Here is a 16047-nt window from a genome sequence, read left to right on the forward strand (position 1 = left end):
ATCCAACCAGAATGGAGGTATCATGTGGTTAGCACGATGATTCCCCAGTCGTTATAGCTAGCTTTCACAACCGGATTTCGCTACCTATCATAGCTTCCCAAGTGCATCACGATGCTGGAAGGGCACCGATCTCGTATACTCGCCGAAATTTCATGAGAAAATTTCTTCCCCCATGAAGACTCGAATCGGCACGCATTCCGTAATGCGAGTCCTAGGCAGGAAGCCTTAGACCATGACGCCATGGCGCAGGTTCTTGTGATAATAAAATTAAATATTCTACAGTACAGGGCTATAGTATTTTCAAGATTCAAGTCAGTACAATTCACTTTTAACGCATTAAAACAATAATTTGAATATGGTACTATCAATATCAAGTCAAAGAACAAAAAACCAACTTCATTATTGCTTTGTCTTAGAGAAACTGGACTCTAATTAAGACAAAAATATAATATTTCAATCAATGCCCGTACCTTAAGAAAGAGACTTCTTTACCTTTATAGCTACAGCTGTATATTAAAAATACTGATTTGGTTGAACAAATTATTTTTTAAATTCTGATACATTTTAATATTATACAGTAAAACTTCATTTATACGTTTTTATGGGATTCTGAAGAAAAAACACATAAATGAGAAAAACATACAACTGAAATGCCATTCAACCTTTTAACTGCTTATTTTTCACAAATTATTTTGTAGGTTCAATACCGTATATATATTATGAAACTTGGGGAATATATTCTTAACATATCAAACTAAATTATGAGTTAAAATCACGTTCAGAGATTCCATTCTATGTTTTGGAAGCTTGTTTCTATTGTGTCACCCGCGCTGTCAGAGTGATGGTCGACGCAAGGACACGTAATGAATTTTTCCGCCATTACTCTGAAGGTCTAAGCAGCGAAAAGGTTAATACCATCTGAAATAGCATTTGAAAACTACAACTATGGAAAGAACGAGTTAAGTTAATTTAGTAAAATCTTCACAAGAGGAATTTAGAATTTCATTATTAGTTAAATATCTTTGAGTCTATAATACAGAACTCAAATTTATACATATTCTTGAAGAATGTAAGATTATTTGTAGAACATCTTAACTGTTTAGAGCCAAAGCTGACTGATATATTACATTTCAAAACTCCAATCCAGAAAATCGAACGAAATTGATTTAACTTGTTTTTTCTATGTGATCTTCGTTTAGTAAACATGTGATTATTTTACAAGTCACTTATTTTGGACGGTTTGCTCCTAAGGAATAAACCATGCCTTCAAATTGTGATAACTGTTCCATAATTTGTTAATTTACATTGTGATATGTTATGAAACATTTCTCTGTTTCCAAAGCAGTAACAGGGTCATTAAAGGGCACAAGATTGTTGAAAGAAAGCATGGGCAGCTTTGAATTTCCACTTTTTCCCAAGTGGGCCACATCTTAACAATAAACATATACTGTATTTTCGCATTCTTACAGTTTCAAGGCAAAATTGATATACAGAGCATTCTAGCGAAAAGTACCAGTTTATTCTTCAGCCGCTGGGTGGTACGGCGCTTGAGCAACCACTGGCAACTAGGCCCTTAAACTCATGGCACTTCACTGATTTAAAACTTAAATGCATACTTATTAACCATAATATTGTGACTTTTTATTCTTACTTTGCCACCACACACCTGTCAACAATGTGACTTTTATTCTCAATAATTTACCCTACAACAATGGGTACTCCACTCAACACAGCAACACAATAGTCGTTATTGCACTCCACACGACGATAATGACAATACACGTGTATTATTGAGAAGAACAACAATGTACTCCTAATTTCAATTAATGTTTACAAAGCACTAAGTGCAGAACAAAACTGTAAGTTCTCAGTTCACAATTCGCTTGCCTTGGCTAGTTCTTCTAGCTCACGCTCACTGTTCAAGTTCACTGCACATCAAACTCGGATCCTCCAGATACGTCGCCCTCGCCTGGCCACTGCCACAGTTATGCACTCACTCAAGTTCACTGCACGTCGAACTCAGATCCTCAGGATACGTCGCCACTGTCCAAGACAAGACTTGAAAGCTGACTGAAGACTACCTAACTGATCCGCGATTGCTTCTCACTTTTATTTATTAAACCGTAACATCTGGAATCTTCGATTCGCGTGGCTTTCTGAACCTTCGAGAGGAATACACTTCTAGATGTTTCCCCTCCTCTCTCCACTGTCACTGCAGTTCTTTCCCCTCGCTCCGTGCTGCGCTACAGCGCCTACTGAAGCTCGAGTTTCCATTTCCCAGCACCTTCCTTCTTACTAGATGCGTGCGCAACTCCCTGACGCAACCAGAATCTTCCAACATAGCATCACATTATGTTGTATTTAACATTAATTATCATATGTTATATTAATTACAGAATTTTGTACTCACCCTCATGACAGTAGCTGCTGGAAGTTTTGATCATTTTTCGCTATACAAAGTTCACATTGCTATAAAAAACCATTGTTCACATTTATGGTTGTTTTTTTCCGTCAATTACACATCCTTTTTCCATAAAATTTTTCACTAATTGTTTTCTTGGTCTCCCGATCGGAACTGGGCAGACTGGAAAATGATTTCTTAATTTTCGCCTTGTTTTCCCCACACAATTTTTTTTTTCGTACAATAAGTTTTCACAACGTATGTACATTCAAGCACAGAATATCTCACATTACAATCTCCATGTGGTAACTAAATGAGCAGCACGGTACGACACAACAGAACACAACTCCTCTCTATGCAGGCATTCCAGTCTCAGACTGACTGGTCACTGAAACATTACGTGAGGTATTGAATGCTGGGAGAGGGGTAGCTGGCCGCCCAGCAGTTGCTCAACCACTGGCTGACAAATAAATCGGTACTTATCGCTCGAACACTCTGTAGAATGTATAAATGACGTTTCTTATCTCCAGAGGTTTAATATGTTCGTACAAGTGTAATAAACTAATAAACAGAAAACGTACATCTGAAAAAAGTTAACAGAGAAAGTATAGGAATTTTCCCAGGACCTCAGAAAAAAATAATAAGTGTGAAAAATGCTTAAGTGTGAAACACATAAAAGAAGTTTTACTGTAAAAGGTGTAATTAATAATTCAAGAAATGCGGTCAAATATTACAATAACATGTGAAAGGAGTTAAACTTTCAGATTCTCACCTTGAAACATTGACAGGAATGCAAACCACATCTCCAGCAAGTTGTCATCACTCATGAACTTGAACGCAACAGGACGGTGTGACAGCACATTATTTAGATCAGAAACTAGAGGCCAGTAACAGTGTTCCTTCATCACATTACGTCCACAGTCTACTACGTAATGAAAGTTTGTGTCAGCATCTGCAATATTACAAAAGCTATTATTATCATGTCACCATTATCATCATTAGTGGCACATTTTTCTGGAATCTACGGAAATGGAGATGGACTACACACTGTGACATTTTATCATAAAGGTATAGGTACCCCAATTACAGGTCATGAAGGCCCGCAGGGTAGCTGGAGGTTAAGACTCTCACATTTCCAGACAATTAGAATTAGTAGCAGTAGAGAAATCAGTCTGGAATAATTTTTTTTTTTTTTTCTGTTACAGAGGAGGATCAGAGGCATGTGCAGCAGCCTGAAGCTTACTGTGCTAACTTCCTTAGATAGGGATGAGTGTTTGAAGTCCACAGGACCTAGGCTGACCAGATTTTCTATGGTCCAGCAGGGGACATCGGCAATTTCAAGAAAAACCACAAATGCTTATCTAGTCACTCTCCGTTGAAATGTTGCACAAAATATATGTAACAGTAGATACAATAATAGAACTTCGTGCACTAAATTTGTAGAGTATCTTAACTTTTTTAATTAAATGCATAAACACACGTAACTCCTATACATAATTATAGCCATTAAGAATTCAGTTTCAGTACTGACGCATGCATGGAAGTCTTTCACATAAGATTGTACACACTGAACTCTAACACTCACATTTTACAAGTACTTGTCTGAAAAATATATCTTTTTAAGGATCTGTTCATTCGCATACAGCTTCACACTAAGTTCTTTACATAAGAAATGAAAGTCGTTTTCACTTGTAACAACTTAACTGTTTCAATTTTTATTCTTGACTTTCCATCAGTCCAGACTGAGTTCATTGTGTAGAAAAAAAAGTCTTTCAAATGATGAATTACTGGCTGAAAGACACATGATTAATGATACTATCTTGAGAAGATTTTGAAATGGAACGGAATTTTTTTTTTAAATGATGAAAAACATCAGACCACTTTTCATCTGTTGGTTTGTCACAAAACTCCTAATTTTTTTAACTACTTAAAAATGGACACTGCGGCAGTTCTGCGCAATGCAAATAAAGACAAAGATGCTATGTTCTTCTCAAAGTGTACAGAATATCTCATACTGTGCTCGCTGGTTCTTCTGTCTCATACTGAGAACCATTTAGAAATGTGCATGAATCGCAGCAGTTTCATCACAATACTTAAATATTTACGTGTAAAATGTTATTGAAACAAAATCAAAACTTCTGGGACAAATTAATTTCCGGGGACAAAAATGGGGACATTTGCTCCCCGGGCACAGCAACTCAAAACCAGGGACTATCCCCAGAAATCGGGGACGTCTGGTCAGCCTAACAGGACCCCATCTCTGTATCATAATTCACTATATGATATTCTAAAAACCAAAAGTATGGGAGTAATGTACTGCCGTAAAAATGTTAAAATTGTCATCAATGGCTTTGAGAAACTGAGGAGAAAGCAAGAAAGAGCTGAAGCAAAGGTTCAGAAGTAGCTAAGTCTTGTTTAATAGAATCATGGACAACCTCTTTGAGTGAATGATGCAACAAACCTAAGTAACTGCTATTGTATAATAAAAAAAATAAAAAAAAAAAAAAATTCTACTTTGAAGCAGTATTTTAGTGTGGATTAAATATTACAATGAAAGATTGTTAATATGTAGTAGTACACAACAAAGACGAGACATAGTGTATAAAGTGTACCACTAATCAGTACTTGTAAAGTCAATCTCACAGCAATATTTATTTCTCTACTTCCAATATTGCATGACAAAAAAGTGGCAAGAACTTCTCTTAACGGCAATAATTTCGCTTTTCGATCACACGGAAAACATTGTTGTTAACAAAGACAACAGACAACATTTGGAGGACTTTAGGTTACGTTCGATGGTGGATTGATTGCAATGTTGCATGTATGTCATTGTCTCACTCCTGCATATATGGGTTTCATTTATCGGCACAGGTATGTGTATCTTCCCAACTCTTACTTAACTAAACTACAATGAATATTTATACATAGTAAATCAAGGAAATAATGTGATAGGTCCGCCAAATCTGGATAACTAACACTGATGTCACTGCTAATGCACTGACAGTTACAGACCGAAGCTAAGTGTGCAGTAATAAATACTGGTACTACATAAGAGGACAATAATAATAGTGACTCATATTCTCTCAGCTGATCGACCTATATTGTTACAGATTACTAAGACAAAGTCATTTGCAGAATACAAAAAGTAATTAAATTTTTACAAACCATGAAGGGTGTTCTGGATAAGAATCTTGCTCATCATGTATTTTAAGCTTATCACCATCACATGAAGAAGATTCAGATGTTCAGCCATTCTGAATGCTAGACTTTCATTACTAAACAGTTGAACACTGACATGAACAACCCGATTTGATAGTGTATCAGGATCTGTCGATCGCTCCAGCATCATTGAAATACGACTGTAGTGAAGCACAAATGCTTGAGTTAAAGCTTCCTGAAATTAATCAATTGAACATACATCAGATCATTAAATGACTTGATTTGCAAAGCAGTATTTTTATATAAAAATACTAGTGTTGTGGGATTTAATCGATTAATCAATCAATTTCGGTTGTAAGATTAATTGAACAAAAATATTTAATCGAATAATAGAGTCAATTAAAATTAATTGGTTGTATTTGATATTAATTATTATTTTGTTAATACAAACTCATACTAAAAATTCCAACAATATTTCTCTCTCGGAAATTGTTTACTTAAAAGCACAATAGTACTGTTATTTTCTAACTGTAAACCAGGTAGCGTAGGGAAAATCTTTGCACAAACACTTCAGAAAGAGATAGAGATATGAGGACAGTGACCTAGTCTACCTCTATTGAAAGTTGAAACACAATCAAAAAGCGGATTTGTCTACATAAATGCTGACATATGGTAACCCTAGTCATGACTAAGCTAACAGAAGTAATAGGTATAACAAATGGTTTTTAATACTTCATAGTGACAATGTGAAATTTTTAATAGGTACATCAAATCTTACACAGAAAAAAATCATTACTAACATTCTCTGAGTACTTAGTGCTGTTCATGACAATCACCGCAAATGATGTTACCATTTGAAGAATGTATCTACATTAATTTATTCCTTTGTATTTTTTATTATGAACATTCATGGAAGTTGCATTATGTAATGCAGAGAAATTCTAACTATATGATGACAGTGGTGACCAACTCAGATGCTCTTACGAAGCAGTGTACACTCACAAGTAAAGAAAGAGAAACAGTGGCACAACAAGCAAGCTGTGTGCAGGAATTCAATCACTGGAGCGACAATTATGCGGGTAAAACCCGATCGCAAACTCGTGGACCAACATGCGCGAATTCTTTCTGAGGCTTCGGAGCAAGATTCTTGGGCGAGTCCATGTAAGTAGATGCCAATTCGTCTTTCGTGCAGGTGCCACGAGTTTGTGATCAGGCTGTAATAAGAGATGGGGAGATTTGTGTTTTATTGCTTGCACCCATGTAACCAAAACTTTTTGAACATGCAGCTCGAGTTTCATTTTTGTCATAACAGAGTGTGGGAGAAGGAATATTATACCAATCTATACTGATTAGGGTGGCAAGTAAAAAACACAAGAATAATGAACAAGCAGTGAGCAATATAAACTTGAGTATCATATGGTTGTTACATACGAGGGGGACAATCTTCTCTTGCATACTGCTCATGTGCAGCGAAGAGTACTCTTAAGACAAACAGCACAAGTTGGTCATCACTCCTATATGACGTAGTATAGAGGCAACATGCTTACCTTATAATCAGGATCTGGTAACATGTTGAGCAAGAGACATACAACCTTCTGCGGAAATTCAAATTTTACAGTCCAAAACACTAGCTCTTCAAGGAACGTTCGATGTACTAGTTGCTCTTGGAGGGATGGGCAGTCTGAAAGAAGCAAATAGCAAAAATAACACTGTATTCATGCAGTATTTCATCATCATCATCATCATCATCATCATCCCCCTCCCCTTCTTAGTCTCTTTTGACTAGAAGAATACATATCTGCCTCCAAGAATATCGAAAAGGATGAATATATGGAATAAGGTTAAGCTGTATCAGGTGTAATAAGGTCAGTGGTGTATGCAGAATTTCGTCAAGGGGGAATTATTATTAAAATTGTTTACAGTTTACATTATCGGTATTTTAAATTTTATGTCTTTTTGTTGTTGTTATTTTACGGTATATTTATTAATATTATGCTGTGTTCTAACAGAACATACTCATGAATATCCTGATAAAATCTTTGAAGCGTAATTTTTTCACAGCCATCCAATTATTAACAAATTTTAATTCCTGTTTAATTCTGTATAATAAAAAATGCTTCTGTCATTATTACGCTTACACAATAATCATATATTTATTTAGTCAACATTTATTTGTAAATGATATGCAAGACATTTTATTTACAAAACAGGAAAATCCATGAAAACAATCAAATACATTGAAATAAATGTAATTAAACACAATAATGAAACATAGAACGTCCACACCTGTGGAGTAATGGTCAGTGCGTCTGGCCGCGAAACCAGGTGGCTCGGGTTCGAATCCCGGTTGATTGAGTTTTTTTCAGGGGTTTTCCCTCACCCCAATACTAGCAAATGCTGGGTAACTTTCGGTGCTGGACCCCGGACTCATTTCACCGTCATTATCACCTAGATGTTGATACAGCGTTGTAAAATAACCCAATAAAAAAAAAAGAAACATGGAACTCGCCAAGGATGAAGAATGAATCTGGCACAATGAATATACTGAAGGAGGGCTAGGAGGACATTTCTCTGCTCAGATTGTCTGCATGATGTATTTATTCATTGCTGACACATAGCTGGAAAATTGTTCCAAAAATCTCCAATATTTGTAACATTTTTATTTTCACACTTTTGATTTTGATACTAAAACTACAGGATGAATCAGAAATACCCGACGATTTTTTAAATAAAATGACAATTCAGAGGAAAGTATAAATATATTTATTTTTTACAGAGATACACTCTGCATCTTATGGGAAATTAAAGTATAACACTATTTCTTGAAAATAACATGTGCTAAGTGTTCACCATTATGATTAACACTCTCTTGTAATTTGTACAGGAAAGATGATAAACTGCTGCAACATGTTGTTCGGAATTTCCCGAATTTAATCCTTTAGCTCATTAATATTGGCTGGACGTTGCTAATAAACTTTGCATTTCAAATAACTCCACAAAAAATAATTCGTTAATAGTGTCAGATAGGATGAGCAGGCAAGTAGACATCCTCAAGAAATGACAATTAACTGAGAACATTTTCTTGAAAACTACCACTAGCAGATGCTAAATCTTGTTGGAATCATAGCACTCAGCATTTACTGTTACTGTATGGTCCTCATATTAAAAAAAAGGTCCAATAATGCAGTCAGAGGAAATTGTGTATCATAATGGTGTGTTATATTACAGTGATGTCCAGCTGATGATTTGAGAATGAAATTTAAAAAATTTGTGTTTCTGGTTCACCCTGTATAACAATGTAAAAAATGTGAACATTTGTACTTTCGTGGTATTGGCCATCCTCATGACAAAATTTAAAGTTACAGAAACAGTAGTCAAACATTTAATTGACAACAACTTTTCAGCCAAATCTGATGAATATGGTGACAGGTGTAGCTCTTATTACGATTAAATGAAGATACTGTAACTGACAATTTGAAAAAAAAATGTGTCTGCATTGAAAACAGATACAAATTGCCAAGAATTTATTATTTATGAGAAATATTGGAGTACAAGATGATTAATGGCCTCACTGCCATATTTCCAGTAGTAGAAAATTATGAATTTTCAATTGTTATTAATAAATATAATCTGCATTTAAAATTAGAATACAACAAGAGAGAAAGAAAATGAAGATATGAACTGCTTGCATCAAGGCAATACTGTTGTGGAGTTATTTTGATCTCTATATTGTTATAATTTTTTTTTAAATCTAATATTACACAAATAAAAGAATCCTGTCAGAATAATGTAACAAAACTAACCTTTGTACTCATCTGGTGGTTCAGGGTTTGGAAGAGATCTAATGGCTTCCATATAAATTCGGTTACTTTCTGCCATATAGCTGTGATATTCAGATGCACTAGCACTTTCTGCACTGCAGTCTGTCAGATTCTTGTATAGCTGTGGATTGGTAAGGGCACCTGTCATCACTCTCCGCATGGCAGCACCCATTGCACTGAAGTCGTGGAGCATCGTCAGGAATGAGTCTGCATCCTGAATGGCTCTGAGGTATGCATCAGGCGCTCCAGATTTGCTGTAAAGATGTAAACATTAGTTTGTTGTTTTAATACTTTACTCTCCCCCCATTTTCTCTTCCCTCCTTTCCCTTCTGTACCTTTATCATTGAAACAACTGTCCTGCAGCAAGTTGCAAAACAGTATTGTGATATCACTGCATGGTGCAAAAGACAACAGCAGATAATATTTGACGAAGTGTACCAAGATGTGTAATATACATTTTTGTAAGATCGTGTTTTTGTTGTATTTACAGCTACTGTTGTTAGGCCTTGACAGTTAGAATTCCCACACAGAAACTTGTTGCTATGGAACCATTCTTCATAATATAAAACTATACTGAAATAGACCCATTACAGTGCACTTCTTGTTACTTAGTTATCATTACAGTGCAGTTTTGCGAAGGCTTTAGAATAATATTGCTCTAAATTTTCAATGTAAAATATATTGTATCTGCAAAAAATGTTGTACAATACACATTTGTGAAGTACATTACAGAATTTCGGAAACTGAAAAACTTATTCTGCTCGTTTTTCAAAATTTTCCTCGATTTTGTAAAAAGTGTTTCCCAACCTTGTATTGTAATATACTATTTTAGGAATCAATGTATCACTTAACTGCGTAGTTACATGGCTGAAGTTTGTAGCCTATTTATCAATAATGATAATCTAAAGGAACGCAGCTTTGTACAAGGATGTAAATCTGAGTATGAAGTTTTCAGGCATGGTAAACTATTCTGCATGCAGTGGGAAATCTGGAACCAGTGAAGCGTACCATTACATGACAGTGCAATAATTGTAACATTTGAAGAAGAGGACAGTTAGCTTATGAACTCAAGCTAAGTTATGTGTTGGGATTAATTAAAATGTAAACCAGTTGCAATCGTGTAGTGTCCTTCGGAGTCTGTTTCTCGAAATATTTATTTTTTTTTTTTTAGTGGTGGGCAGTTAACTGTTAAACATTCACCTACATGAAGCCAGTTTGTAGATCATTTACCGACAGAGACATTGCCCAGAGTGCATCATAGGCGACTGGTCTATGCTACATCTATGAAGAGATGAGATGATGATGGAAACTTATTAGGATATCACAGGGAAAACCCCTATGTTATCTGGATCACGGGTTTGTCCAACACAAGTCGTAAATCAGGGATTGAACCTGCGTACATAGGATTATAAGTACAGCACTGCACTGTAACGAACCACATGTAGTGAGTGATCACACTTTTTTCTTCTGTTTGATTGGTTTTTTCTTCATCAACACCATAAAGCTGTTACAGCGTTGGTCCTCCAAGAACTTCTTCCATTTAATCCTGCCCCTTGCTAAATATTTTAGTTCTGCAAAGCTCTTCATTACTATGTGATCGAGTTCTTCCACACACTCATCATAGCGAATTCATGGTCACCTCCAGAGCTTTCCGTTATCTGGTTCTGTCGATGTTCTAAAAAATGATCACTCCTACTTCTTTCTTACATCTTCAACTGCAGGGACACCTGAGTAAAGCAGTACACAGCCCATGTCCTTTTTTTCAATGTAGGGTTTCTCCTTCACTTCACTAATACCCAGTATTTCCATTCTACATTTTACTATTCGAAGTGAAGAGACGCGAGTAAAAGCACTTGAACTGTGGATATGGAGAAGAATGGAGTGTGTAAAATGGACAGACAGAATAAGAAACAAAGTTGTGTTGGAAAGAGTCAGTGAAAAAAGAAAGATGTTGAAACTAATCAGGAAGAGGGAAAGAATTGATTGGGTCACTAGTTGAGAAGAACCTGCCTACTGAAGGATGCACTGGAAGGAATGGTGAATGGGAGAAGAGTTCGAGGCAGAAGAAGATATCAGATGATAGACGACATTAAGATAAATGGATTATATGCGGAGACAAAGAGGTAAGCAGAAATAGGAAAGACTGGAGAATGTTGGGTTTGCAGTGAAAGACCTACCCTTGGGCAGAACACAATGAATGAATGAATGAATCTTACTATTTATTCCACTACCTCCACTTCTTTCCAGTTCAACATCTTGATATTTCATGCACCAATTTGTACATCACTATCTTTGTGCATGTGACGTTTGGGGTGTAAAACTTCAAACTAAGAGACGGTTACAAAATAATCCTTTTTACAATAAGAATGAATTTTCTGATAATGATGTAATATTTTAGTTGAATGTTATGTTTTTAATTCTTAATGTTTTTAATAATGACACATACCTATTTTATTTACCGTATTTGCTCGCGTACTTTGCGCCACCGTGTATTTTACGCACCCTAAATTTTAAAGGATTATTTTGAACTTTAATTTTGCTCCGTGTGTTTTCCGCACACATTTTATCTACAATATTTTTCAGTGTAGTATGAATTTTCCTTCCCTAAATTCCATTGCCAATATAATTTTCCTTCCCTAAATTCCATTGCCAATATAATTTTCCTTCCCTAAATTCCATTGCCAAAATACAAGTAAAAGTCTCAGGAATCTTCTCTGCCACATCAATGAATTTAAAAATGCAGTTATATTGTCAAACTCCAAAACAGCTATTCTATCAATAGTCGCTAGACACACAACCTTCATATCAAATAGCAAAAATAAATAAAATGCTCTCTCAATTAATAACACTCAATAAAAGAATTGTATTCCAATGGATACCATCCCATTGTGGAATCCTGGGAAACGAGAATGTGGATGCTTTAGCAAAGAAGGGCAGCACTGCTACTTACAGACCTGTTACTAAATCTACGTATTACTCTGTGAAAAGATTTATTAAATCTACATAAGTAGACTTCAACAAACAAAATTTGATAACACAATCTCAAGGGAAAACATGGAACTCTCTGCATCATAATCCACAGTTAATTCCCGATTTACCACGCAAATCGTCTGTAGCTGCATTTAGATTGGCAACAGGCCATGACTGTTTGGGCAAGCATCTGCATAGAATTGGAATATATCGGTCTCCTAACTGTCCATTGTGCAACTCAAATCAAGAAATGGATTCAGAACATCTCAAAATCTGTGCGTCAGTGGCTAACCACGACAATATCTTTGAAAAATATTGGAGTGCAAGAGGTCGAATGACTTTACTGTCAAATGCCTGGCATTAGAAAACAACAACAACATATTTGCATTCCACGGCATTGCTCATTGACCAGTACCCAACTCAACTACCTGCTTCACAAAGAAACCCTAAATAACGTTACTTCAACACTGATGCTTGTCCTTGTAAATTACCCCTAAGTGCAGTGACTGGGACAAGTTTTACTGTTTAACAGATATCGTGCAGTTGTCACCACAATGTGAAGAATCCAACGATCAACCACCTATAGGCCTAAAAACTCGTACAATGTACTCAATTAAAGACTACCTATTGAAAATGCTATGTCTGCTGTGTACTTTGCATTCATTATGATTGTCACATACCCAATTTAACTATTTATAAGTCAAGATTACTAGTAGTCTTAGGTGAGAAAAGTACTGTATTCCGAATTAGTTTACTATATACTTGAATAAAACCCAGATCAAGTAGTCTAATTTTAAAAATTCGCATATTTTACATACCCTAATTTTTCAAACAGCCAAAATAGGTTAAAAAGTGCGCAAATTACGCGAGCAAATACGGTATTATCGCAAATAAAGAATATGAATATTTAGAAAATTTCTGACTTACGCCATGTGGAGACCAAGCAGCCCCCATGTGTTGATGTCGAAATATTCGTTATTCTCTGAGTCCTGTAAGGTGTTGTGTGAATAATTTTGTACTCTGTGTGGGTTATTAGCCCAACAACAGAGACCCTGGTCAATTATCTTGCAGTTTTTGGGACCATGCTGTATTTTTCTGTCAGAGCTTTCTCCCTTAGCTAAAGAGTGCCCGTTTTATGACACCAGTCTCTTGATCTTGTCGACTTCCTTAGCTATTACACCATTAAATGAGATTCACTACCACAGACAACTTCATGAGAAGGTTAGAAACGGGCTTTCTGACAATGCCATCCAAAGGTCGACAGAAGGGACTGCTCAGATTTTATGGAGGTTGGTATCTTGGTAACAAATGACATTCTGAAGCTAACTTTCCAGGTATTTATTTGCTATGTTAATACATAAATATAATATTACTTGATGTACGTAATTACCTGTTTTCCCTGAGGTGTTGAATGAGCCTAAGTATAATACGAGGCATAACGGCCTCTGCCACACACATTAAATCACTAGGAGCTGCTGGTTTGTTCACCTGAGCTTTAGGTCCATGACGGTCACAAAACCTGAAATTAACATCAGTGAAGAAGATTCTTAAATTTAATAACACATTTTTATACATTTCATTAGCACATCTGCTTAGTCATGACCTTAGGCCCATAGACCTGGCACAGCTGATGATCAATTTCAATCGGCACTATGCCCTGTGCATTCAAAAACTTTATCACTGACCACACTTCACATTCAGCGGGAGCTGGAATAGGAGCGTCCATCTTCAACCAATGCAACGAAGCTACTGAGAGCACTCAGGAAGTTCCGCTAGCACATGCACCATGCCAGGACATTACTCTATCACGTACATGCAGTCGCTTCGCACAACATATGGTTTGCTAGCTGTGGGACGAGTGGGAAAGTTACTTTATGGACGCGCCTCGTATACTGCCTGTTCATGCACAGTATCACAAGGTGCAATCCAACAAGACTTGACCTGATTCTGAACTCTCAGTTTCCTGTTCAACGTGCTTTGGAACTCATTCAGAACGAGTGAAATTGTTTCTCAATTAAAAGCAGAAACTGGGAATTCTGAACTGCTGATGCATGTGCAGATGGTTTAATCTGAGGTTGAGGTTAAAATGCTTCGAGACTGGGCATGTTAAAATTTAAAAAAATAGTCCATCATGAGTGATTTGGAAGATGATGACTGTAAAAGAGCAGTTCAAGAAACGTTTCAACAACGTAAAATTCTGAACTAGTTCTGAGAACGTACTCAACTAGCATATACGTTGAAAGATGTTCGGTATTAGTTCGTAATGCTTCTGAATTGCTTGCTGGAACAAACTTATATCTGCAGGAGTTACAGTCCGCGTCATCATTTTTGGCGTGTGAAATAAGTAATGGAAACATTAAGTGCAGGTGTTTTACATTTGCCGTAGTCAGTCTGACAACTGTGTTTGATATGACGTGTATAGGAAGTGGTACCATTATCAGCTGCAATAACAACACGCTCACAAGCTGGGCACTATATATCTACGACACACGCCAAAAATGCTGGCGCCAGCTATAGCAACCAATCAACATTCATAACTCTTATGACATGACATGACACTATATCGCACCCTTAAAATAATACTGTCATAAGTACCAAAAGTTAGTTTTGAGTAAATGCAAGATAAACATTTCAAAGTCATATGAAAATGCAGCATTACCAAGTAACAGTATGAGTCCTTTAGACTTTGCACTTGAACTTAGAGATACGACAGTTCTACTGTTTGATAGAGGATTAAATAAAGATTACAAAACTCAAAATTCATTTCTGGGATTACGACAATATTATTCTAGGGGTATGATATGATATGATATATTTATTGTCAACATCCTCAATATTATGTTATAGTATACTCCAAATTCCACATACTGTAACTCTTATGATCAACAAATCAATACCAGTACCTTATTTCATTAAAGGTGGGTGTCCACTTTTGCTATTTTCGGATTCTTAATAACAAAAGGCTGCTCTATCAGATCACAAAAACTGGTACTCCAACTCTCAATACTTTACAAGAATCCATTTGTACAAAGTCGGAAGTCAATGTCAATCTTGGGGCACTAAGGGCGAATGTGGACTTCCAACTTCCGAATTCACAATAATGTTGTTTTCATGGACAGCCACTTAGATAACATGGACAACCGTCTTTATGGTTAACAGCATTCTTCATGTTCATAAGGCAGTAGTCCACAATCAATTTCATTTAGTTTTTGTCTTTCCTGAAAACCTCGTAATTGTGACAACTGCCCTTAGTGAAATAAGGTACAGATGTATGTATGTATGTATGTATGTATGTATGTATGTATGTATGTATGTATGTATGTATGTATGTATGTATTCTAATGCGATGCAGAGAAGAGAAATATAACACTAAATTCAATACTGTAATTACTAATTTAATACAAAGTGTAATGTAGAAAGGACCTAGTTTTTCTGTTATTGGCAATGAACACGAAATGTGATTGACAGAAGCATCAAGAAGTATAGCAGAGTTTATCATAAGCGTGACTGATTTATGACAGTAAATACGTTACAAATTTTTCCGAAAATTGGCTGTTCCTGCAAAAAATTATTTCTGCAATAAAAACGAAAAAAAGGACTTTTTTAAATTACTTTAAAGAACTACATTATATCAATTCTGAAGATAATGGCTTCAAAAGAATAGGGAGACAAATTATTTGGGGATTCTATACAGTA

At 35.9% G+C, this 16047-nt stretch overlaps 1 protein-coding gene across 4 annotated transcripts in view; it reads right to left on the bottom strand.

Moving 5' to 3' along the window:
• The window catches only part of Ubr3 (Ubr3 ubiquitin ligase), a 196580-nt gene that overhangs the window by 170678 nt on the left and 9855 nt on the right, over nucleotides 1-16047 (bottom strand). For all 4 annotated transcript variants that reach the window (XM_069820170.1, XM_069820155.1, XM_069820162.1 and 1 more), the window contains exons 3-7: nucleotides 13742-13870; nucleotides 9364-9635; nucleotides 7108-7241; nucleotides 5567-5795; nucleotides 3174-3353 (exon numbers count right to left, since the gene is read on the bottom strand). In XM_069820170.1, coding sequence (XP_069676271.1) covers nucleotides 3174-3353; nucleotides 5567-5795; nucleotides 7108-7241; nucleotides 9364-9635; nucleotides 13742-13870 — 944 coding nt within the window. The remainder of the gene's footprint in view (nucleotides 1-3173; nucleotides 3354-5566; nucleotides 5796-7107; nucleotides 7242-9363; nucleotides 9636-13741; nucleotides 13871-16047) is intronic.

The sequence above is a fragment of the Periplaneta americana genome, chromosome 1 (genome assembly GCF_040183065.1).
Source record: "Periplaneta americana isolate PAMFEO1 chromosome 1, P.americana_PAMFEO1_priV1, whole genome shotgun sequence".
Taxonomy (NCBI): domain Eukaryota; kingdom Metazoa; phylum Arthropoda; class Insecta; order Blattodea; family Blattidae; genus Periplaneta; species Periplaneta americana.